The following is a 25,309-nucleotide window of genomic DNA, read 5'->3' on the forward strand; positions in this document are numbered from 1 at the left end:
TTAAAAAGCTAACACTAAGCACACAGGAGTCAGGTAGCCTTAGGCAAATTAGTAAAGCTATATACCACAATCCTCAGAATATGCTGCATGGGTTCACTGGTGCGTGACTTAGGACATTTCTGTGGGTGGGGAGTTTATTTATTGGTATTACTGGTATTACTATTAATAGTACCTTCACTGCCCCATTCTTAAAATCGAAACTATGGCTTGCTTAGTGGTAAAAATGAGCAGTATGGCATCACCTACCCGCACGGACTCACAATCTACGCTATACGCTATAATAATAAAGGAATTTCAATAATCAAACAAGCAATTTTTTAACAAAATATTTATTTCTATTACACCAACAATAAATTAATTGTCCAACAAAACACATCAGGGGACTCGTTACAAAATGGAACTGATGATACGATAATGAATATATAGATGTAGATGTAGTACGTAGGAACATGCTTCACGAGCGGGGTCGTTGACCTATAATTTTGTACGATATAGATTACGCAGTTGGGTTTTGGTAATACCAATTTTACTTGAATTAAGAAATTAATATTGTCTCGCTCATGTTCCGACACCATCCTTCCGCTCCGTACACAGGATAATAACGTAATTAAATAGAGATTCAACATTGCGGGAAACCGAATAATATTTAGTTGAGAAAGAGAAACGTGTGAGAAGGACAGAGACAGCAAGACAGAGAGAGAAAATTGCAAAAGAGAAATGTGACCCCTTCAACTTATTTACTTCATTCGTTTGACTTTAAATTTGTCTCACACTTCTTTTACTATTAATATCTATGTATTTACGTACATACAGAAGTGTTTAAATAAATTATGATTTAAATAAATACATGTCAGTGATGTTCTGTTCAAACAACTTGTGACTACCTTCGACTAGACATTTGTCCCTTTCACCCGACTTCAATATTACGGGAAGAGAGTTGATATTTTAAATTTGTTGTGAAAATTGTTGAAGTTTAAATAAAACTTGAAAAATAAAGCCTTAAGAAAACTAGTTTCTGAGTATTGCATGCCGCCATAACAAAATTCATAAATATTATTATGTGTGAAGTATTTTGTATTAAATTATCAATAAGAACTAGGCTAGGCCATTTAACAATCTAATTATTTAACGAGAACATGTTTCTGTACGCTTTGAAATTCACGTTTGCATGTGCAGACAATACTGTCATCTTGAAGATGATCAAAATTTTAAGCAGCAAATATTTACATATATCATGTGTAATGTAAAAGTAAAAGTGGTGCAGTCCTGGGGCGACTGCGACGTGACAACAAAAACATTGTACAATCACGACCAGTCATTACTTTGATTCCATAAAAATGATAATGATATTAGTTTTAATAATAAAAAAAAATGAATAACACTAAATATTAAATTCATCCTAAAATTGTGATTGCTGTTTGACTAAGCTATTGGGCCCGGAGCCGCGACGCTGGGGGACCGGGGGGACCGCTCTGCAGTAGCTATGGGTATAGCAGTTACGCTAACCACATCTTAATGAAAATTAGTTTAGAGTATCAAGGCCAGCCTTCTACCCGTCATTGCGAGTTGACCTTCCTGTCCCGCAGCACGGCGCTGATGAAGAACTCTCCGGCCCTGTAGGACGAGCGCACCAGGGCTCCGCTGGCCACGTACAGGAAGCCGAGCTGGCGGCCGCGCGCCTCCCACTGCTGGAACCGGGCGGGGGTCACGTACTCGAACACCTTGAGGTGCTTCTTCGTGGGCTGCATGTACTGGCCCAGCGTTACGCAGTCCACTCCCGCCTCGCGTAGATCTGATCCAACAGAATATTATTTGCATATTAATATATTACTAGTGGTCTCCCAGTAGTCGAAATTCGACTATAATTAATTGAAATTGTAAGTTTGTACACTATTATGATTCTATTGTGAAAGCCTATTTATTATACTTCTATAATCACAGATTTCGCCAAGACTACACTTTAGAAAAATATTAATTTAATACAATATTTAATATATTCTCAATTTGACCATAGATTATTTAGCAATAAGAAAAGTTTGACAATAAACAAATACACAATGTGTGTGTTAAATACATGGTAGTGTTGTAATGTCTTTTTCATTGATTTAAAGTTTCTTCTACGCAAAAAAAATAATAGCATTGTGCACTTCTTCTCTATATTCTCTATAAGTGTGGTAAATCTCATACTTCTCCGTCCGAGCAATTTTCGTAAAAAGAGGTACAAAAACTTTGCTTCACGTATTGACATATGGATTAAATCTATTTTTTTGTCAACTACACATTATAATTTATATACACGGTTAGCAATTATCGTTTCGGTCATTTAGTGCGGCCCTCGGTCTGTTGAGAGAGGAGGGTGCCAACAGCCCGGAGGCTCCACGAGTGCTTCCACCACCGGATGAGGTTACACCCCGAGTTTATTTATTTATAGCCCAGGTACTTCAGCACCGTCTTGCATCCGACCGACGGGCCCATAATCTATATTTTCTATCTTCTATATATATAAAAATGAATTGCTGTTCGTTAGTCTCGCTAAAACTCGAGAACGGCTGGACCGATTGGCTAATTTTGGTCTTGAATTATTTGTGGAAGTCCAGAGAAGGTTTAAATGGTAGATAAATATGAAAATGCTCGGAATTAAATAAAAATAATAGTTTTGATTTTCCATTGATGTGTCCCCCGTCGGACGCGGATAAATTTAGTTTGTTTTAAGTTTATTTTTACAAAAGTTTAGGTCTTTTATTTATCGATTAAGGCACTACGAAGTCTGCCGGGTCAGCTAATGATTTACAATCAACAATACAATTTCGGGTATATCTCTTACGAAAAAAGCTTTGATGTAGAATTGAAATGTTACCTTTAAATATTGATATATCATCAGCATTCTCCTGCTCTTCTCCCAGTCACCTGGGGTCGGTGTAACAGGTTTTGTCCTCCCATACTCCTCGTATCATATACCATTTCTTCGCTCACTCCCCTCTTACACATATCGTCTTTCACGCAATCCATCCATTTCTTCTTAGGTCTACCTCTTCCTCCATATTCTTCCTTGTATGTATGTATAAGTACATACAATGACTTCTTTACTGGTGGTAGGACCTCTTGTGAGTCCGCGCGGGTAGGTACCACCGCCCTGCCTATTTCTGTCATAAAGCAGCAATGCGTTTCGGTTTGAAGGGTGGGGCAGCCGTTGTAACTGTACTTGAGACCTTCGAGCTTATATCTCAAGGTGGGTGGCGCATTTACGTTGTAGATGTATATGGGTCCCAGTAACCACTTAACACCAGGTGGGCTGTGAGCTCGTCCACCCATTTAAGCTATAAAATAAAAAGTGGGATACCTTTCATGGTCTGCTCCACTTGCGCGTCGGTCTCGCCGAGTCCCAGCATGATGGACGACTTCGTTATTAAATCAGGATTTATTTCTTTGGCCATTTGTAAAACTTTCAACGTTTGGCGGTACCTGCAAATCATTTAGTCCATTTTAACCTGTGTCCATTGTTGATGCCGGCATGAGATAAGGCTACGTTTATCTGGGCATCTCTTATTAAGTTCAGATTTACTTCAACAAGAGATAGATGAATAGAGATAGAGATTTTAGTGGTAGGCAACAACTTGGCTCTGATTCTGACATTGCTGAAGTCCATGGGCGACGCTAACCGCTCAAAATCAGGTGGGCCCTATGCTAGTCTGCTTGCAAAGGCAATAAAAAATTAATTAAGCAAGGAGAGCGATCCGGACATTGGGTGTCCGTAACTAACATTTTTTATTTATTGCGTATATGGTTAGGCGAGCTCACAGCCCTCCCGGTGTTAGGTGGTTAATGGAGCCCATAGATATCTACAACGTTAATGCCGCCACGCACCTTGAGATATAAGTTCTAAGGTCTAAAGTATAGTTACAACGGCTGTCCATCTTTCAAACCGAAACGCATTACTGCTTCACGGCAGAAATAAGCAGGGTGGTGGTACCTACCCGCGCGGACTCACAAGAGGTCCTACCACCAGTAATTAATGTATCGTTGAAACTTGAAGGGTCCTCACCCCGCCCTGGGGTCACGCACGAAGGGCGTGAGTCTCTCGACGGTCTCGACGTTGTGCGCGAACACGTCGAGGCCGCTGGAGGCCACGCGCGCCACGCAGCCCCGGACGGCTCGGAAGTCCGGCACCAGGCACTCCACTAGGATGTCCTTGTTGCTGGAACCAATTATACAAACTGTTACGCCAGTAAGATTAACGCCATCTATCGCCGAATAGTCGAACGAATGTCGAAGGACCTAGAACGCTCGAGAAGTACAACGCCATCTATTGTCATATAGCGGAAACCACTGCTAGAGATGTGTGGAATATTCTCAATAATTCTAGGGATGAGGTATCGACTATAAAGGCGTTGCAGGGATGGCAGTTGGCACGTAGTCAGTCAGTAATCGGAACTACTCGAAGCGAAACAGCAAACGGATCACCTAAGACGAAGCGGAACAAGCGAATTGAGAGTTTTAGAGTGTTTGTGAAGTGTTTAAGTGTTCGAAGTGTTGAATACAGTTTTTAATTTATACTTCAGTGAAATTTTATTTATCCCGGCCCCAGCGCGTAACAGAATTAATCATTTGACAGCAATTAGAGCAACTATTTTAACTAGTGGTCCCGCAGTAGTCGAAATTCGACTAGGTATAATTCATTTCAATTATAAGTTGGAACATTATTAAGTTTTTATTGTTAAAAAGTATTATACTTTTATAATAACAAATTTCGCCAAGACTACACTATAGACAAATAATATTAAAAATAAACAATATTAACCTATACTCAATTTGACTACAGACTTTATATAATAAAAAAGTTTGACCGTATACAAAGGGTATTTATATGTATGTGTGTGTGTCAAATACATGGTAGTGTGTAATGTTTTTTTTATTGATTTAATTTATTATTAATACATAATTAAAAAATAATATTAGCATTCTGCGCACTTTTTCTCTATATTCTTTATAAGTGTGGGAAAGGACAATGCCCAAAAGTGCGCCAACTTTATGTCAAAACTATTTGTACTTGAAAAACTATGCCTTATTTTTTCACGTTGTTTAGTTTATGTATCAACATTTCTTCCAACCTGGCATTGTTTTACAAAAAAATAAATTACTTATTTGATAACATCCCAAAACTGAGTGCCATAGTTTTTAAATTAGCCAATAGGCAAAGGGCTTAGCCCATAAAGCCTTATAGTAAACCTTTAAGCAGCCAAACGAAAGAGCTGTCTGTGACTTGAACAACAAATTAAAAAAAATAGCTAATGGTTATAATTCACAGACTTTTTTTTTTAGTTTATTTTTGTGTGGCTAACATAGCAGTGACTGTTTTTTTTTTCAAGATAAAAGGTCTGCGGAAATTCACGCTCACTCAATGTGCTATTCATTGAGTTGACGTCAAAACTCCCAAAAAGGAATAAAAAGAGATACACCAATTTTTATTGAAAAAAAATATATATAACTACGACAGATTATATAGACTGTATAGGCTATGCTCTTTGCCTGCTTATTGGCGAATTTAAAAACAACAACAACAATATCGTTGCCGGCTTCCGGATTTTCATTTCATTTTATTATTATTATGAGGATATAATAATAATAAAATGTACGTAAGGGCTTATTTCTAGCAACATTAACCACAATTAACTTATTTAATACTGTAAATAATGATGACAGCGATTATTGATTTCGAAGAAAACAATGAACAACTTAATTTGAGCTGTAGAAAAAAACAGATTTATCTTAAACCTGGGAGAGAATATAAAAATCGTTTTCTGAATATGAAACGATATTTCTTTGTCTATCAAATTAAGTTAAAACCATCATGACCCGACAACTTTTTTTAGGGGCCCAAACGCCCTAAGAAAATGGGCATTGTCCTTTCATACTCCTTCGTCCGAGTAATTTTCGTATATACGAGGTATATATTTCGGATATACGAGAAATATGTGTGAGTGCAGAGATGACATATGGTACGACTTGCCAGGCGGCGCCGACCACACAGTGGGGATGAGGACAAAATCTTAATCATTATTCAAAAATTTTAAGACACTGTTTTTTATGAAAACTTACAGCTTTTTGATCTCTTTAACTGTTTCGGCAAAATGCAGCGAACCTCCATCTGGTAAGTCTGAAATAAATCATGTTTTTATTTTTATTTTTTACACCATTTACGATAAAATTACTAGTGAAATCCAAAAATTTCTGTGATCATTTCATTACATGACAATCAGTAATAAGTTATTTATTGTAAGGAATTAAAGCTCTAGCTCGTTGTAATTAAAGCTTTTCTTCCGGGTTTTATAAAATATTTTTCCCTGAGATTTAACTATTCAAACCTGGATAAAGCTCACGAAATCGCACTCAATTCACACTCAAAGATCAAAAATCAAGTTGGACACACTTATTTACAAAAAATAAGTGATTAAAGTAACACATCTATTGTGTTGTAAAGTGTCTGCTGGTAATCTTGAACTGAATTTCAAATCATTTGGATAAAAACTAAAACTGACCGTCTCTATCAACTGAGGTAAGTACAATATATCCGACACCCCACTGGTTGATAGCATGTGCAGTGTTCCTTGGCTCCTCTGGGTCCAGAGGTGGTGGATTCCTTGATGTCTTCACTGAGCAGAACATGCAGCCTCTTGTACAGGTATCTCCCATTAACTGGAATGAATAGAATCAAATTTTTTAAGTTTTTTTGTTGGTACCAAATTAAGAATTTATTTTGGGTTGATGGCAAGAACAGCAATTGTTCTGCAAATGAGGCTGGATCTTAAATTCTGTAAGTGGTTTTCAGATTATGATGTGATCCAAAACGAAAATCATTTATTTATTAATGGTGGTTATATTGTAAGCCCTTGCGAGTAGGTACAATCATCCCACCTATTTTGCTGTAAAGAGGCCATGCATTACAGTTACAAGGATTGGGATAGCCATTACACAATATTGTAGCGAGTCTGAGTGCGGCCCTGCGCTGAGTACGGCCCTGCGCTGAAGCATCGCATTTTATATAATATTCGTCGGTACTCGCAAAATGTTGTCTTTCGGTTGAGTTCGAGACAAAACATACGCTGGTGCTTCGCTGTTAACATTTGTATTATTTGATCGCTATTTAATTAAATATAAAATTGTAATTAGTGGTATCATTTCACTGCAACAAAACTATAGTTGGTACCACAATATAATTGAAACTTGCAACTCCTGTCTATGGGTTTTAGTTACCTCTTAGCACCAGATGCCCTTTGAGCTAGTTTTGCTATCAGCACAGCAAATAAAAAGTCAAGTTTAACCCATGTTTAACAATTGAAGTTGTTACCATGATGGTAGCAGTTGATGCACCGTGTTTTCCTCCGCTCCAACATTCTCCAATATTAGGACACCTTGCTTCTTCGCAAACAGTGCTAAGCTTCAAACTACGTAACTGCTGTTTTATTTCATTGAATTTTGAACCTAAAATGTAAAGCAATACAATTGTTTTTCTTCATAACGTAAGTGTAACAAACATAATCAAAACACTGGGTGTAAAGCAACTCCTCCATTGGTATCAACTGGCAGAGCGCCTTCAAATGAGACATTACAGCTCAAGGGCTACTGATTTGCATATGCATCTACTAATCTGCAGCTACGGATTGGAATCGTGACCTGCTGAGATCCAGTGTGAAACTCTGTAGATGGATATGTGGGCAGATGAGACAGACTTTACACTCTGTGTTCAGTAAATAAGCTGCTGAAATCTAACTGCATACAGAAACAGTACCATAGAGATTTCCAGAGAGTGCTCATATACATATACACATATTTTTGCTTGGTGATTTTGTTGCAGTTGAAATTGATAGTTATGTCATAATTATTTCATAATACCAATTAATGAGCAGGCACATAGGCATAATGGCAGGGCATTATATCATGTCAAGAGTGAAACGATTAACATTAAGTTCAATAACTTTATGAATAAAGTCTTAATATTTTCATATTTTCATTTTTGTATTTTTTATTTTCATTTTTGTATTTTAAAATAATAGATTAAGAATGATTTCAATACCTGTGGGTATAGTAGTTTTCAACCATGGCGGTAACCTAAGTCTCTCGGATTCACCTTTTTCCCTTTTCAGCTTGCCTTGATATTCATCCCAATTTTTTGGACGATCTTCAGATATAAAATCGGTTAGATTCGGACCCTCTTTTAATTTTTCTCTGATTGCATCTAACTTATTTGAGTGTTTGTATCTTGGAAACTACAAAATTTTATGTAAGCAATAAAAGTTTACTGGTGGTAGGACTTTTTGTGAGTCCGCACGAGTGGGTGCCACCGCCCTGCCTATTTCTGCAGCGAAGCAGTAATGCGTTTTAGTTTGAAGGATGTGGCAGCCATTGTAACTATACTGAGACCTTAAAACTTATGTCTATGGGTGGCGCATTTGCGTTGTAGATGTTTATGGGCTCCAGTAACCACTTAACACTAGGTGGGCTGTGAACTCATCCACCAAACTTAGTAATAAAAAAAAAAGTTCAGGAAGTCTGTAGTTATGCTAATGTTTTTAAAGACTAAATAGCCCCTTTGTGGTCACCTCTCTGCATATTCCCGCCAATTCGAGGATTGCGATTTAAAATAATATGTTAGTACAATTTAGAGTTAAATCACTTAAAACTCTCAGAAAGAGTTTCGGCACTGTGTGTGTATCTGTGGCTTTCGATGATCTCTTAGCACCATGTGGAGTTTATGACAAGATTAGAAGCTTTAAAAATCGGTTATGTAAAAAAGAAATGTAACTTTATAGAGTGTAAGAGATGAACATATTATGCTAAATCACACGTATTTTTCATCATTATTACGACAAAAGTTCAAGGAGAGTGACGACACGCAATAAAAAGAATTATTGTAATTACAAAACATTCGGTATTATACTTACGTCCAAATGTTTGGTGACTTTATACTTTTTAATTGTGTTGCGAATCATGGCTATTACAATTTTAATTACCTACTTATAATTACTAGAATCATAATAAAATTAATAAAATTTCCGTCTTTAATTCTGACATTATTTACGTAGTTTTTGACGGTTTTTGACAGATATCAGATGATTAATGACAATTTTATCTGCGTATACTCTATTTTTTTAATGGATTTTTCAACCTGGTAACTAAGACTTTTAGGTCAATTCTCATTTCAATTTATATTCTTATTTTTATGAAAAATGATAATGAAAATTTAAATTAAATGAAAAGAGATGGTATGATTTGAGATGAAATATAATCTCAGTAAAATGGTGGTCATTTACTGAGACTTTTTCAGTGGACTTTTTTTGAGATCCCGAGAAGCTACCTCTAGCAGCTTTGTTTGATTTTCCCACATTTGTGCACTTTAACCTATACTAAATAGTTAATAGATCATCGTTATTACACATTTAAACCTGAAGAAACACTAAATAGACAAAATAAAACAAGTTACACAACTTCACTCCTCGCGCTCCGGCCAAAAATCCGTCTCTATATTAGTGAAAGGTCATCATAGATACAATTAATATACACTGAAAGATGGTCACATATACTTAGTTAAGTATATGTTATATTCCTTTTATCATCTTTATTTCAATATGAAAATTAACTTATTGCGTTGTTGTAATTACTAGTGGTACAATTTTTGAAAATGAAAGAGAATGAATTAAAGTACATTTATTTAAAATGTAATCCATCATGACGAAACTGAATGGAACAACATATTTCAAATTAACTGAAGTGGAAGTAGGTAATTTAATTCCTTACTTGTGCACTTTCAAAGATACAAAACGGTTAACAAGTCAGCGTTACCACATGTTCAAACCTGAAAAAACACTAATCTAGTAAAATAAATCAAGTCGGCAGTTAGAGGTTGTTTGCATGATTGTACTAGGCTCCCCACAAACCGGGAGAAGTGGCAATTGCTCTTGAGGCGCATAGCATATGCCCACAGTAATGATACTGAATGACGACCACGACCACTCTGACAAGAGTCATACAACAACGGAATGGATGTAAAATAAGTCAATATACACAACTTCGGTCTTCACGTTCCCGAAAAAAGGTTTACTTTTAGAGTGGAAGATTATTCTGACCTGAAGGTCTTTTAGGATTCCCCTTTTAAGGTCTCTAAAAATTTCCCACAAATCATGTTTAATGATTATCACGTTTTTTTTTCCTGCGCACCATAGGTTATCTATTATTATTATACTATGTAATCATAGATTATACACTTAATATATTCGAGCTATGTAATGTTTATTGTGTTCTGTGCTTTAGAGATTGTTTCTATTTATATGATAAATTGCTGGGTATTTTGCTGTTAATAGATTATTGAAATATAAAAATATTGATATGACAACAACCTTACTCCGTTGGAAGACTTAATTTGCATTACATTAGTTATTAATATAGTAAATTTAAGTTGTAAATAGACGAAGAAAAAGTTGACCTTGAAGCAGCACAGCTGTCAATTTCAAATGATCTAACCTAATTGTTATTGAAATAAACAATACCGTTGCTGTTTTTATGATTGTGTACGATGAGAAACGTTGGTGCTCATCTCCTAGAAGACAAAATGGACGAGGCCGTAACTCACTATATAAATACACATCAAGCAAACGAGGTGATATTTTGATTTTCAAATCTTACGTCTATGTCTTTGTTGTACGTAACTCGATAATGGATTTCGGCAACTGGGCCACATTAGATTAGAATTGAGTGGTTTCAAATTTGATATTGATGAATTTAGAATAAACATTTAACCATGTAGTAGAAAGTAAATAAAAAATACGTGACGAATTCGTTGCGTCCTTTGACTTGAAAAACAAAAGTGAGTCAATTTTATCTCTTTTCAAAGTAATTAATAACTATTTGATGATAAATTTACCACATAAATTGTTAATATTTCCAATAAAAAGTTCGTAAGTTTCAATAATCTGAAATAAATAGTCAAAATATTTAAGTTTAAACACAGCAACATACTAACTAAAAATAGTCATTATCATTTATACATATCAGTGAACTTTCAGAGGGTCAATGAAAAAGTTACACCGCTAAATTAATATTAATTGGTTGATTGACCTGTAAACTAAAATACTCATATGCTAAATATTCAACTATAAAATGAGATTGTATGTATGTGAATATTAAAATTCAGCTTGAGACCTCTAGTAGAAAAATCAATTGTACTGTCTCACTCATACTGTCTACTCTGTACTCATACTGTCAGCTCTTTCAGAAAAGGTATAACAGATATAAAGATATTCAATATAACCTTAAATATGCTAAATAATAATGATAGCCTGACCTTGATCATCTATACTAATAGTATAAAGCTGAAGAGTTTGTTTCTTTGAATGCGCTAATCTCGGGTGCTACTAGTCCGATTTGAAAAATTATTTCAGTGTTAGATAGCTCATTGATTGAAGAAGGCTATGGGTTATATAACATCATGCTAATAGCAATACAAGCGGAGCACCAATAAAGAATGTTTCAAAATTGGGGTTTTTTTCCCTTTTGAGAGCTTCTGCTGCGTGCGCTGCAGAAATGGTTAAAGCTTCGCTAAAATAATGTATGAAAGAATTGTCTCTAACTCTCTTGTTGTGACAGAAATGTATATGTTAAGGTTGGCTCACTATAACGTTTTTTATGATAACCAAATTTGTTCTAAAATAAAGCATTATTTGTGAACTATACCACACGGACGAAGTCGCGCGCGTAAGCTAGTCCAAAGAAATACACATGCTCACAGGAAAAATCTTGGTATCTACTCTTGTAGAGCTCCACTTACCTTACTGATGTTTGGTTCTCTAATTATTCTATAAAAATTTAAGGCAATTTGTTTTTCTTATAGACTGTTCATGTAACTACAAATGGACTACCTCTCAGTGTCCAAGATGATGGCGGCGGACGTGTCACCGTCATGCACACGCAAAACTACTCAGCACCAATGTGCAGGTACCTCTGACTCATTACTTATTTAATATTTAATCATACTAAACACTACTCCATCAAATTTAGCAGTAGGCAGTAGCTTGAGTGGGCCCCTGGTGTTGTTGATGTCCATCAGTAATAATGACCACTCACCATCAGGATGGACATCTACCGAGGCTGTGAAAATGTACTTCAGCAATTACTAAAAACCACATGAATACTTACCACCGTTGGTATTTTGTTGACATCAGGTCATAGTGTAACTGTTCTTATCCTCAATTTACGGGTGTGAATGGCTGACTTTCCCCAAAGTCCTGAACCTAATGAAGAAATAAGTATTATTTTCTACTGATACTTAATTCTTTCTTGTACACAGCAGACAAGTATCAGTCAACGATCAAGTAACAGAAGGTCAATGGGGCGAAGAACTCCTAGATCCTGACAGCAGGATTGCAGCTATTGTAGCACAACTAGCCCAGCAGTCGAGAACCTCACACCATCTACACCATAAGGTGCAGCAAGTCAGGAACGATGTAGACACTTCGGTAATCCTAGATGGGTCGATGAGGCTTTACAACGGACAGACTTTGGTGAGGATGTTTTTGCAAAATAGTAATCTAAAACAAATTCAAACTATTCTACATAAATCTGATTTCGTTCCCAATTCATTTTGTGATTCTATAAAACATTGGAAAATGCTTTAGTATTTATTCTCTTTCATAAAAATACCCTTAATCTCTATTTTGCTTTTAATTAATACAGTAATAGTAAGACATATTTATAAAAAGGTAACTTTTTTTTGTTTGCATAAAAATAACTTAATTATTATTATGGGGTATAAATTACAACTATGACCAGTCATTAATATCCAGACAGAAATTTTGTAAGCTGTTTTTTTTTTAAATAAACTTTTTTCTTCTAAATCAGTCTTTCCTAAAGTGGACGATAACGCCCCCTTGTGGGCGCTGCAGGCCTAATGGGGGGGCGGTAAGAGACCCAGAAAAAAATGGGGGCGTTCTGTAGAGGCTTGGGAGGCGATTTTTAGTTTCATCTAGAAGGACTTAGACACAACTGAGCTCTCGCTATTGTGGTTTTTAAGTAGGTAGAAAAAATTGGGGGCGCTAAAATATAATTTATTCTTAAAGTGGGCAGTAGATAAAATAAGTTTGGGAACCACTGTTCTAAATTATTACAAGTCAGCTGACCCGGCTGACTTCGTAGTGCCTCAATCGATTAATAAAAGACGTAGTTTTGTATAAAATAAACTTAAAACAAACACAAGGAATTCGTTTGACGGGGGACACATCAAAGGGAAAATGATATTTTTATTTAATTCCGAGCATTTTTATATTTATCAACCTTTTAAACCTTCTCTGGACTTCCACAAATAATTCAAAACTAAAATTAGCCAAGTCGGTCTAGCCGTTCTCGAGTTTTAGCGAGACTAACGAACAGCAATTCATTTTTATATATTTACATATTAACAACACCATACAAGCTCCTCATAAATTCCAGTGCACTAGTTAGTTTTATTACAATTTTACTGTAATAAACTAATAATGTAATAAATTAGACTAATGGTAAGGACCTCTTGTGTGTCCGCACGGGTAGGTACCAGTGCCCCGCCTATTTCTGCCGTAAAGCAGTAATGCGTTTCGGTTTGAAGGGTGGGGCAGCCGTTGTAACTATATTGAGACCTTAGAACTTATATCTCAAGGAGTGTGACGCATTTACGTTGTAGATGTCTATGGGCTCCAGTAACCACTTAACACCAGGTGGGCTGTGAGCTCATCCACACAACTTAGTAATAAAAAATAAAAAAAAACCTGTAGTAGACACTTGAAATAAATCTGCAAATTAACATTGTCATGGTATTTTTAGGAACAACAACAAGAACCTATTGTGGTACACGTACCACAACTACCGCCACTGCCCCCACTGCAAGAAATGAAGAGATGCCAGGAAACTGACTGGTTTCATAATAAAACAAAAAATGTTGCAACACTAAAAGTAAGGTTTGAATTTATTATTCCATCATTATTAGTGGTTCCAAATTAGTATAATTCTTACACCATACTTACACACAGAAGCTTAAAATACTATGTTGTATTACTGTTCTGGGATTATGAGAAAATTGTTACCATTTTAAATGATGACTTTTAGGGGAATATCAGCTTACTGGCTATCTGATGTTAAATGGTTATCTCTTCGTCATTACTAGTGGCTTTTTTGTAGCTAATTTATGGTAACTGGTCATTGTTTCATAGAAGTTTCCAATTGTCTACACTAATGTTGTTAAATCGTAGAAGTTTAATTAATGAATTCTCAAACAACTCGAGAAGCCACATTGAGCAATTTTGCTCTGCTTTTCCTTACTTCTGCTTATTAACAAAACGAAATTGTCAATGACGGTTACCATTTGCCTTTACTTGTTTATGAATCGTAAACTTTAGATTACCAAAATACAATAATTGATGAGACATAACTGAATTTTTCTTCATTTAAATGACAAGTTTTTCTGTAACTTAATAGTTGAATTATTTATTTTTTAGTTTAGACTATAAGACAAATGAAACTTAAGTGAAAATAACACTGTGTAACATAAAAAAACTCAGAAAGAAATTTCATGTTTTACTCAATTGCCAGGAAAATATTTCATAATTAAAACACTGTGCATCCCCAAAGTTAATGTAGATTTTTCACAAACAGGACAACAATCAAATCCTTACAGCAGCAGACAGTCCAGTTCTGGAACTGGCTGGTGCCTCGCCGGTTCAGAATAAACACCAGAGCAAGAAAAGCTTGCCGCATAAGAAGAGGATATCCAAAAAATTGAAGAAAAGTAATGGGAGTTGCACTCCTCAACAGGTGGGGGGCATCCGCTCTTGTCCTTAACTTAGGTAGGCACTAAATAAGTCCATGTTGCATTTTCAATTGGGTTATAGTTTTTAGACAAACTGTCAGCCCTACAATTGACTCATGAAATTGCAAGATATTGGCTAATTGGAATTCGTAGGAGGACTAAGTTTCAAAATTGGATGAGGATATTACAATTCCAAAATGGTACTTGATAAATAATCAGAGGGCATCAAATAAATAATGTGTATAATAGAATAAGTCCACTTTTCATTAACATCAACTGAATGCTTCCAGGACATAGTTGTGATTAGCTGTACAAACGAGGTGCCTCATGAAGAAATCCTACCTGATAACTTTGTGACTGGAGTGCAACACCAGGACCAGATGCCGGAAGATACTCATCATATCACACACGAGGTAATTTTAGTCGCTATTTTGACTTATCCAGATTTGACCCTATAGTGGCCTTATCGATAATTCGTTAAAATTATAATTGAGAACATTTTTTTCTAATCAACTCTAACTAGACGAGCTGACGATCTTACGGCTCCCTTGTGGTTAAGTGATTACTGCATAAAGAGTGCAATTTTTTTTTCTTTTTTCTTACCCATGCTGATAGCCTTGAGAGGCTATTTCAGCTTAACCCTAACGTATAGGTGAACTCACGGGGCTCAAACCAGGAGAGCTGCTAACACTGGCCCTAGCAAGAGCAGTGCTTCAAAGAATCTATCACCGGATCGGAAACGCGACCCACTGAGAAGATCCGGCGAGAAACTCAGTGGGCTGTGTCTATGGGTTAATTCGCTCGTCGAGCCCTTCGTCGCAAGCGACGGGTTAGATCAGGACTGACCGGGACCCCATTCTAAGAAATGTACTTGATGTCTCAATTAAATTAATAAGTAAATGTTTCAAACTCAACATCCTTAAATGTTGTTAACAACAAAAACAAATATTACAGATCAAGACTGAATTGTACCGGAAGTCACTAACCACTAGAGACCATCAGCATTGCATTATAAGAATGACTGTTCTGAATTATTATTTTTGTGAATGACTAGATTAATTAACTCGTCCACAGGTTCGACCGATTTTGTTATGTCAATTATGCGGAGAGTTCTACGGTGAAGAACAGTTGAAGTTCTTCCAGCATCTTAAACAGCACTACGAACCTCACACTGCAATAATCATAGAAAATCCTGTACCTGATTTAGGAATTGATAAGGTAATAATAATCACTCATCTGGCTCCAAACTGGGAGCTCCTTTTTGTAGACAGTAGCCGAGGATGCTGACTGCAGTGACACCAACGATTTTGTGAAAAATATAAAACAAAATATTACATTTGCAACTAGTTAGACATAGACAAAGATACTTTGCTTTAAGTTTTTATGGACGGGCCTTTAATTATTACGTAGTTGTGGAGATTAGCATGCAATACTTAAAAAAGGTTTAGGATATATACCTAAAAAACATTTTTTCTTCCAGATGACAAACACGTGTATCGTTGACAACGTGGCAACCCTACCAGACTCTATAGTAGAACTCTCCCTAGAAAACACAGTTCCTAAAACAATGTACCAAAATATAGATAAACAGATATTATATACGACAAACGATAAAACACTTAGTTACACGAACAATAAAGTTCAATATTCGATGGCAAACATCGAGGGCCCGAAGGACGTGACCAGTACAGACGCCGACAAGAGTGACCTGTACGACACTTTGGATAAATTAGAACTGTACAGTTGCGCGAAGTGCAGCAAGTCGTTTCGGAAACAGAAGCAATGCGAAGCTCACATCAAGGAGGCTCATTCTAATGGAAAGGTATTTTGTTTGTCATTTAGAACTGAGCGGCTTGTGGTGATCTTCCCAGTGGGTCGGGATCCGGTGGTAGATTCACCGATGTTTTGCTCTCGCTAGGGCTGGTGTTAGCAAATTCTCTCAGGATAAGTCCTCAGGCTACTAGCGAATATACAGGGAAAAAGAGAAAAAAAGCGTTTTGATGATTATTTAATAGGAATATTGTATCAGTAGGGTTGGTTAGTGGCATTCCGTCCATTCTCCTGCGAAGCATTCATGCATTTTGGGTTGGAAGATTAAGACAGCCCTTATTGAATAAAACTGAGACTTCAATGTCATGCCTCAAGGTATTCAAAGCCATCCCAGGCTCACAAGAAGCGCATATCATAGCTACTGCCTCGACGGATGCGTGCGTAACGACCTACTTCCCACCAGGTGGATCTTTAACTTATCTATTTGTCTTAACAAATAACCAACTTTGTTGTGATAACCCTATTTCATCAGAGCTATTTGTCGGTCATTCAGATTGTGACGGCTTGGTGACACGTTTCAGATAGACGACATGGGCGAGTTCAGCGAACCCGAGGACCTGATGGAGGGGATCCACGTGTCGGTGGAGGAGGCGGCCGACCAGTACGAGCACACCCTGCTGCCGCACCTCACTGTGGACAACGGACACGTGCATCAAGAGCACGTCCGACATTGGTACGCCGCCCCTACTGACGCACGTGTAACTGGCGCTTTAAAAAAAAAAAATTTTTTTATGTGATTTTATGACCTTGTAACTAAGGTCTTTAAGTCATGTCTTATTTTAGTTTTTATTCTTATTTTTATGAAAAATGATATGGAGTGAAATGAAATGAAGATGATTAATTTGAGACATTAATCAACTGGGATGAAACGAAAGGGGAATAGATGATATTGGATGAAAAATAATATCAGTAAAATGTCATTTACTGAGATTTTTTCAGTGGACTTTTTGGAAGATCCCGAGAAGTTACGTTCAGTGGCTTTGTTTCATTTTCTCACATTTGTGCATTTTCACAGACACTAAACAGTTAATAAACCACCATTATTACATATTTAAACCTGAAGAAACGTTAAATAGACAAAATAAAACAAATCACACAACTTCACTCCTCGCGTTCTCGCCAAAAAGACTGAAAAAAATACCTACTTATATATTAGGGCTGTCACAATCCACCAAAACGCTTCTATTAGTTTTGATATGTCGCAAGGCAAGCTCTGCTGAGTGTCGTGCTTTTGGTATTTCGGCAGGTACTCCCGCGGCAACGCGTGCGACGAGAGCGGGTGCTGCGGACTCTGCAGCACCGCCAGGGAGCACGACGCGCCGCCCCTCAAAGTACTCAAAGGTGCGTAGCTCGCAGCCGGATCTCCAGATATACATTTGCATCGTTGGGTCCTCATGTCACGGGCACGGGTCGGGCTCGGAGCAACCTCCTCTGCCCGGGCTTGAACTCCCTACCTAACGAGGCAGGGGTGATGACTCTGCTTGTTGGCCATTTTTTTAAGGCGATGAAGTGATGTGGCTGAAAATGTGATGAGGTAATGAGACGTTCAAATGAATAGTGATGAGTTTGTTTTATGAGATGAGTGACGATGATGATCTGTATGGTTCCGATCATATAATGGTGGGTCTATCCCCATGATGAGAGGGAGGGATGGTCGTCCCCTCCAGATCCTTTCTTCCTACTTCCTTCTTCATATTCATTTGCACGTCTGTTCATAACATTAAATAGATATCGGTCCCAACCACCTGCCGCAGTATCCTGACCCCTACTGGTTCTTCAGTACTGGCCGGGTGTGCTGCAAGTCGGGACCACAGTAAATTCCACTCCTCTGCGATTTTTGTAGGTTTAATAAAAGACTCACATTACAGAGGAAGTGCTTCAGCGCATCTTAGAGACGGACGTCGCCAACGAACCGATGATCCCCGAGAGCATCATGCCGGAGCCGGAGTTGCCGCCGCCGCAGTCGCCCAAGGAGCCCCAGAAGGAAGATAAGAAGAAGACCGGCAAGAAATACGGGTGTCCGCACTGCAGCAGGGTCTTCTACCACAGGAGCAGCCTGTTCTACCACGTGCTGTCCCACGGCGGGAAGCAGCATGCGTGCAAGGAGTGCGGGAAGGCCTTCTATACTTCTGGAGCCTTGAAGGTAATTCAACGCTGCACTAGTCGCCGTCGTGTCCGTGTGGCCCCAAGTGACGTCACGCGTAATGTAATCCTGGAGCGTGCGTGTATGTTTTTTTGAAGTGAAAACTTCTTTAGAATCGTTGTGATTTCAAACCGGATGCAACGGAAAAAACGACAGGTAAGAGACACAAATACAAAAATGTGTAGGATGAAGCCAGCAAAGAATGAGACAGAAATATACATACTATTTAATACAGCGCCATCTGTGAGATTTTTTAATACTAACGTGTGTATGAAAGCTCTTGTAGTGAATTTTAATTTAGGATTTATTTATTTGAGTTTATTGGAGTTTACTCCTTTAGAATCGATTTACATATATAGGCCCGGGGTATGAAAATTATGGGGACCAAAATCGTACTAGCATGTCACACGAAATGCGTTATGCGCCTGATTGCGCATGTCACACGAAATGCGTTATCGCAGGTGACGCCGGGCTGCTGCGCCGGCAGTCCGCCACAAAGCCTCGTACTGATCGCGCGTTTCTCTCATTATTGTATTTTCATATATTTGTTAGTCGTTTGTTTTGTGTCTCGTTAATTTGTTAATAATCTGTAGTGTATCGTGTTGTCGTAATATAGAACTATTTCTCGTATTGTTTCGTTTAATTTTTTATATCCAGTAAACTCCAGTCGTGCGTCGGAGCGGACACACACACTTTTTTTTTGGAGTTTATTGGAGTTTACTCCTTTAGAATCGATTTACATATATAGGCCCGGGGTATGAAAATTATGGGGACCAAAATCGTACTAGCATGCAATCCCGAGAAGTTACGTTCAGCGGCTTCGTTTCATTTTCCCATGTCTATGCACTTTCACAGATACTAAACAGTTAATAAACCACCGCTATTACACATTTAAATCTGAAGAAACACTAAATAGACAAAATAAAACAAATCACTTAACTTCACTCCCCGCGTTCCCGCCAAAAAAGTTTTTTTGCGTATATGTCGGTGTGTTTATGCACAGATCCACCGGCGCGTGCACAACGGGGACCGGCCCTACAAGTGCGACGTGTGCGGCCACGACTTCCGCCAGTGGACCGACCTCAAGTACCACAAGGTCATCCACACCAACCAGGTGCGTCCGGGGCCCGTCTGTCCACCACTTTCTGTCGCTGTCCAGCCGCCCCAGCTCCTCGTCATGGCTCCAACTAATCATATAGACAATCGTTTAGTTAACGACATGACATTATTCGCTTTTTTACTAAATTTCTCTAAACATTTTACATTGTATTTCTTCTGTTGTTTTTGCCAGACTCCTGCTCATAAATTTCAAATGAACTTCAAAGTATTTAAGGTTATCTGCGCCGAACTGCTCTGTACTGACGTCACTGTGTAGAAGATCTTACTGAACACATTTGTTACATAAATTAACACTAACAAGTAGTCTTGCGTTATATTTGCAAACATATAAATAAATAAATTTATGCATGTCGTGACAATAGCAAAAACACTGAGCTGTGTGATAATAAACGTGATCGCATCTGAATTCCAGAAATGTTTTAAATGTGAGTTCTGCGGCAAAGAGTTCGCCCGCAAGTACTCGCTCAACGTGCACCGGCGCATCCACACCGGCGAGCGCAACTACAAGTGCGACTACTGCACCAAGTCCTTCCGCGCCTCCTCCTACCGCCTCAGCCACATGAAGACGCACACCGGTGAGTACCCCCCCAACCCCCCGCGCCCGCCCCCTACCGCACGTAGTAACCGCGCGTTCCTCCGACAGGCGACAAGCCCTACAAGTGCGAGCAGTGCGACAAGTCGTTCCGCGTGGCCTTCGACCTGAAGCGCCACGTCCTCACGCACGAGAAGGCGAGGCAGCGTCTGGAGCAGCAGAACAACAAGTCGAGACCCGAGAAGGAGCAGGCGAAGACCAAGCAGGACGACGCAGACAAGAGGTCGATGGCCGCCAAGGGCGAGCGGAAGGCGCGGGGGGGTCGCAAGCTGCGGAGGGGCGCCCCCAACGTGACCGTCGCCGACGAGCACTTGAAGGTGAAGCAGGAGTTCAGGCCGGAGTACAGGCTGCGCGAGGAGTTCGGCGAGGAGTACCGGGCGCCCTCCGTGCTGCGCGACACCACGGACGGCAAGGTGCACGTGTACACGCACGTGGCGCGCGACGGAGCCCTGCCCGACGGCGCCTTCTTCGAGAAGCTCACCGCGCTCTACAACGTGCCCGCCGTCTAGTGCCTCTGTGTTCAGCACAATCATATTAACGAACATTACATTTAGAGGGGGATCATGCCAACGACACTTTAGGAGGTTACCCTTTGTTTTTGACCGCCCGCCGAGGGTGTCGCAATAACATTGACAAAACAAAGCCCCCAACAGAGTGGCACCCCGGGGGACATGTAACGATCCCCCTTCGCTCGAAACCCCTGCGTACTTTACAAGAAACAAATATAATTCGATGCTCATCTTTTTACAGTGAGCGAAATATATGCAACGAGCAGTCGTTCTGCCAACACTACTTCTACATTATGCTATTCGGGGTTCGACGGTCCGTAATCTATTCTATCTATCTATATATATAAAAATAAATTGCTGTTCGTTAGTCTCGCTAAAACTCGAGAACGGCTGGACCGGTTTGGCTAATTTTGGTCTTGAATTATTTGTGGAAGTCCAGAGAAGGTTTAAAAGGGTAGATAAATATGTTCGGAATTAAATAAAAACAAACAATTTTGTTTTTCCTTTGATGTGTCCCCCGTCGGACGGATTCCTTTTGTTTGTTTCAAGTTTATTTTATACAAAAGTTTAGGTATTTTATTTATCGATTGAGGCACTACGAAGTCCTCCGGGTGGGCTAGTTTAAAATAAAATATTTTTAATCTGTAGATCTTCAGTGTAGTCACTTTAATTATGAAAATTGTTTTTACGGTTTATTCGGTCTTTTTTGTTCTCATAACATTGTTCCTGACACCTCGAATAGACATTTACATTTCAAATCTAGAATTGTTTTTGTTTCTAGAAAGGTCGACGGCAGTTAGCACAATATTGAAGTTTAGATACATAACGTATTACGCCGTCTCAAAAAACATTAAGTATTCGATGTGACATACTAAACACAGTAAACATACTATTGAACAGTGACGTCATTGTTCGCATCCCCGACACAAATTCTAAACCACAGTCTCATGGGAGCGGGGTTGGACTACCCCTCTAATTCCTCGCCGAATAATTTAGATTCTTTCCATTAGATAGATTTCCATTAGACACAATTAAAGTATTTGTTCAGCCGACCGAGCCCGTTGCTGTGAACACAGCACTACTCTACTATAGGAACTAAAAGTACTGTTACTCGCTGAAGTCCAGGATAAATAAAAAAAATTACCGAAGTATAAATTGAAACTGTAATAACACTTAACGAACACTTTACAACTCGTAACTCACTTCTTCCGCTTCGCTTCAGGTGATCCGTTCGCTATTTCACTTCGAGTAGATCCGATTACTAGCCGACATCGTGCCATCTCTGCACCGCTTTATAGTCGATACGACATCCCTAGATTTATCGAGAACATTCCTCACAAGTCGAGTACTTTCGATGTGTGTTTCCGCTAACAGACAATAGATGGCGTTGTACTTCTCGAGCGTTCTCGATGCTACTAGTTCCTTTGATATTCGTTTCTGTTATTCGGCGATAGATGACGTTACTCTTACCGTCGTAACGGTGCTTTGTTATTGGCTCTGTGGTTATGCGGGTGGTCCTCCCCGCCGGTCCCACAGCGGCTCTCAGGTACAAGAATCGAAGTAAAATGTTAGCAATATGAAACGGTCCCCGGGTCCAGTCTGGAGGGGGGCCGACCTGACTCAGATACACTACCATCCGAAAGTTTAGAAGCAGCCAAGTAAAATCGAATAAAAGCAAATGCCATCAATTTCTTTTTATTTTCTCTATTCTTCCGAAAATTGTAAAGGACATTTTATCATTAAACTGTGGTTCAGTTTTTATGCGCCTCATTCTAATCTATTTTTATTCTGTCGATTTGACGGTGACTGTATCCTCCTCGCGCAATGTACAAAAAGCGCTTCCTTATTCAAGTGTAAATGCTTGCGTTTTACCATTTTCAGAAGAAAAGGTACGGGTAAAGTAGAAATGGAAAACTTCCGAATACAGACAATTTTAATATCACAACCTTCGCGTGCTCAAGTGCGACTAACTAGAGTCCAAATAATTTAAAACTAGAAAAAATATATAAAACTACACCATTGAATACAACAAGCAACCGATATATATATATACCTGTTGTTTTTTTGTGAACAATCTTAAAATGTCGTAAAAAAATATTTTTAATATAATTTCGTTTTACTTAGTACGATCGATCGACTTTTTTGTATAAAAACAGGTGTGTTTCCAAACTTGTGGACGGCAGTGTATTGTCTGTGGATTTCTGCAACCGCTTAGACCACGCGGGAAGTCGATTCATATTTCCAATTTATAATAATTGAATAAATTCTTTTTTTGTTTTTTTTTTCTCCAAATTGTAATGTACCTACGCAGTGACAAAGTAGACGCTTATTTTTATATTTAATTAAAAGTAAACGAAGACTTAATTATTATTTAAGTTTTTTTTTGTAAATAACATTTGTCACATAATAAATAATTAGACTGATTTTATTAAATAATTTGTGCCAATGAGATTTCGCGTCGTAAGCTTTAGTGACGCGCAAGATGGCGCCGGGCGTGTCTCGTAAACTTTGAGTCATATATTCGTTCAGTGTGCTTAGTGCGAGTTTTTTAACGTTCTCGATAGCGTAAAAGTTAAATCAAATTTGTATGTAGTTGCAGCGTTCGCCTGTTTGCCGCTAGGGGCACTGTTTCAACTGCATACAAATTTGGGTTAACATCTCTCGCCAGTAGACACATAAAATAAAAAATAACTTTTTTTTGTATTAGGAATATTTATTACATTGTATTTAATTAAATATCAACCAATCGAAATTTGAATAGTTGAAATCATGTTTTAGTTTAGACACGTCGCAACTTTAATAATAATAATAATAAATATCAAGGTTTTTATATTCTTATTTTACGCTATACAAATAATATTTTTGTATTACATACTTTAAATTATTAGAAGAAGAATGAATTTAAAATCGATTACTCGTTCTTTACGAAAACATTCCTAGTTGTATGCAACTGCGAGAACGATTTTTTTTAAGATTGTAATCTCGTATATGTTGGCAATGGTCTCGCAGTGCTTAGATGAGCGACAGCAAGCTCCCCCTGTCCTGGTGAAACTGGAAAGGCCACCGGGCCAGAAGTAATCCTTCAAACTACACGACGACGATGCGATGCGATGTGTTGATCGCTTCTAACTTGATAATAAAATATTTACTAGCGCGCAGTGTAATTCAAAACGGAAAGGTGCGTTTTACATTGCGTGTTTACGTCATCCAAGAGACTGTTTTGTATAGCAAATGAATATCGTTTATCATTGTTCCGAAAACAAGGGAGTACATTATTTTTATTTCGACATCCTTGCAGCAGGGTAGGTATGTACTGATTACTTTTAATAATATAAGTGAATGCTGTTTTTTTCTCGTCACGAATCACGGAATTGTCGGAAATTGTAAAAATTAATGAAATAAATGCAATAAAAACACACTTGCGAAACAAAATATGAATTTACTACTGCGTCTTGTGTGCGCACGCCACTGGGATGACTTAATATGAGTTTTAAAGGTACCAAATAGTTTAACTTAAATAATAATATACTTAAATATATTTACCTTTAATTATACGTGTAAATATATTATTTATAAGATAAAATTTAATAAACTTTTGTTAACTTTTACTGGTTGTTTTATTGTCGATTATCCATTTAGATGCGGTTTTTTATGCTTCCCGTATAAACTCAACCAATGTTGTGGTGTAAATAGTCCGCTGTGCGCCAAGGCGGAACCACTGGCTGTGTATTTCCGCAGTGAAGTCGCAGATGGAACAACCCTTAGATGTTACAAGTGAGTGGTAGCCCACGTGTTGTGACCGTGGACCACTGAACAGACTTATCTAAACCTGCTCTTATACATCCAGTTCATAAAGACGACCTCTTTGGTATTTATGTCGTCGTGGCCTAACGGACAAGACGCCCGATGCAATCGTACCAAAGTGAAGCATCAGTGTTCGAAACCTGCATGCAAGTACCAATTTATACTAATTTAGTTATTACTGGTGGTAGGACGTCTTGTAACCACGTACGGGTAGGTACCACTACCACCCCGCCTATTTCTGCCGTGAAGCAGTCATGCGTTTCGGTCACAGAGTCAAGGCCCGATTCCGCTTACGTTCCATTGTTCAAGATTGTGCATTCATGGTCTAAATCTGTTCGTCGGTATTTCAGATAGCGCAACTTTAACAAGAGGAAATGTTGACCGATAAAACGTTTGGCCGCGGTGTTTCACCGAGCCAAAATCATTCACTCTGAAAATATTTTCTTCACGACTATAGGATATTTATCCTATTTGTTTAATTGTACATA

At 38.3% G+C, this 25,309-nt stretch overlaps 2 protein-coding genes across 3 annotated transcripts; one reads left to right on the plus strand and one right to left on the minus strand.

Annotated features, from left to right (window-relative positions):
* Window positions 1–508: 508 nt before the first annotated feature.
* On the minus strand, window positions 509–9,146 carry LOC101735920 (lipoyl synthase, mitochondrial). The gene is made up of 8 exons (XM_004927684.4): window positions 8,940–9,146; window positions 8,072–8,264; window positions 7,346–7,479; window positions 6,537–6,693; window positions 6,097–6,154; window positions 4,043–4,195; window positions 3,341–3,462; window positions 509–1,792 (listed from the first exon to the last, which is right to left on the minus strand). Exons 1-8 carry the CDS (start codon window positions 8,985–8,987, stop codon window positions 1,557–1,559), a joined length of 1,101 nt encoding a protein of 366 aa, XP_004927741.2. The 5' UTR covers window positions 8,988–9,146; the 3' UTR covers window positions 509–1,556.
* A 1,103-nt stretch (window positions 9,147–10,249) lies between these two features.
* Window positions 10,250–24,625, plus strand: LOC101736849 (uncharacterized). Of its 2 annotated transcripts, none has more exons than XM_004927938.5 (14): window positions 10,250–10,651; window positions 11,882–11,985; window positions 12,338–12,551; window positions 13,843–13,971; window positions 14,671–14,829; window positions 15,115–15,237; window positions 15,899–16,042; window positions 16,305–16,646; window positions 17,176–17,327; window positions 17,901–17,995; window positions 18,523–18,797; window positions 19,801–19,911; window positions 20,329–20,491; window positions 20,560–24,625. In XM_004927938.5, the coding sequence occupies exons 1-14, from the start codon at window positions 10,568–10,570 to the stop codon at window positions 21,015–21,017; spliced, it is 2,553 nt and encodes an 850-aa protein (XP_004927995.2). In that variant the 5' UTR covers window positions 10,250–10,567; the 3' UTR covers window positions 21,018–24,625. The 2 variants fall into 2 exon arrangements, with proteins under 2 accessions (XP_004927995.2, XP_012547322.1); XM_012691868.4 differs by having other exon boundaries at window positions 10,263–10,651; window positions 12,341–12,551.
* Window positions 24,626–25,309: the final 684 nt, after the last annotated feature.

Source organism: Bombyx mori, chromosome 13, assembly GCF_030269925.1.
Source record: "Bombyx mori chromosome 13, ASM3026992v2".
NCBI classification, from domain to species: Eukaryota; Metazoa; Arthropoda; class Insecta; order Lepidoptera; family Bombycidae; genus Bombyx; species Bombyx mori.

Bases quoted from the DNA above. Each gene is read 5' to 3' on its own strand.
- LOC101736849 (XM_004927938.5), top strand. From the start codon at position 10,568: ATGAGAAACGTTGGTGCTCATCTCCTAGAAGACAAAATGGACGAGGCC. The intron at 11,986-12,337 runs GTACCTCTGACT...TCTTGTACACAG, and splicing joins TACTCAGCACCAATGTGCAG to CAGACAAGTATCAGTCAACG. The intron at 20,492-20,559 runs GTGAGTACCCCC...TTCCTCCGACAG, and splicing joins CCACATGAAGACGCACACCG to GCGACAAGCCCTACAAGTGC.
- LOC101735920 (XM_004927684.4), bottom strand. From the start codon at position 8,987: ATGATTCGCAACACAATTAAAAAGTATAAAGTCACCAAACATTTGGAC. The intron at 6,155-6,536 runs GTCAGTTTTAGT...GATTTATTTCAG, and splicing joins TACCTCAGTTGATAGAGACG to ACTTACCAGATGGAGGTTCG. The intron at 3,463-4,042 runs GTGAGGACCCTT...AATGATTTGCAG, and splicing joins GTGCGTGACCCCAGGGCGGG to GTACCGCCAAACGTTGAAAG.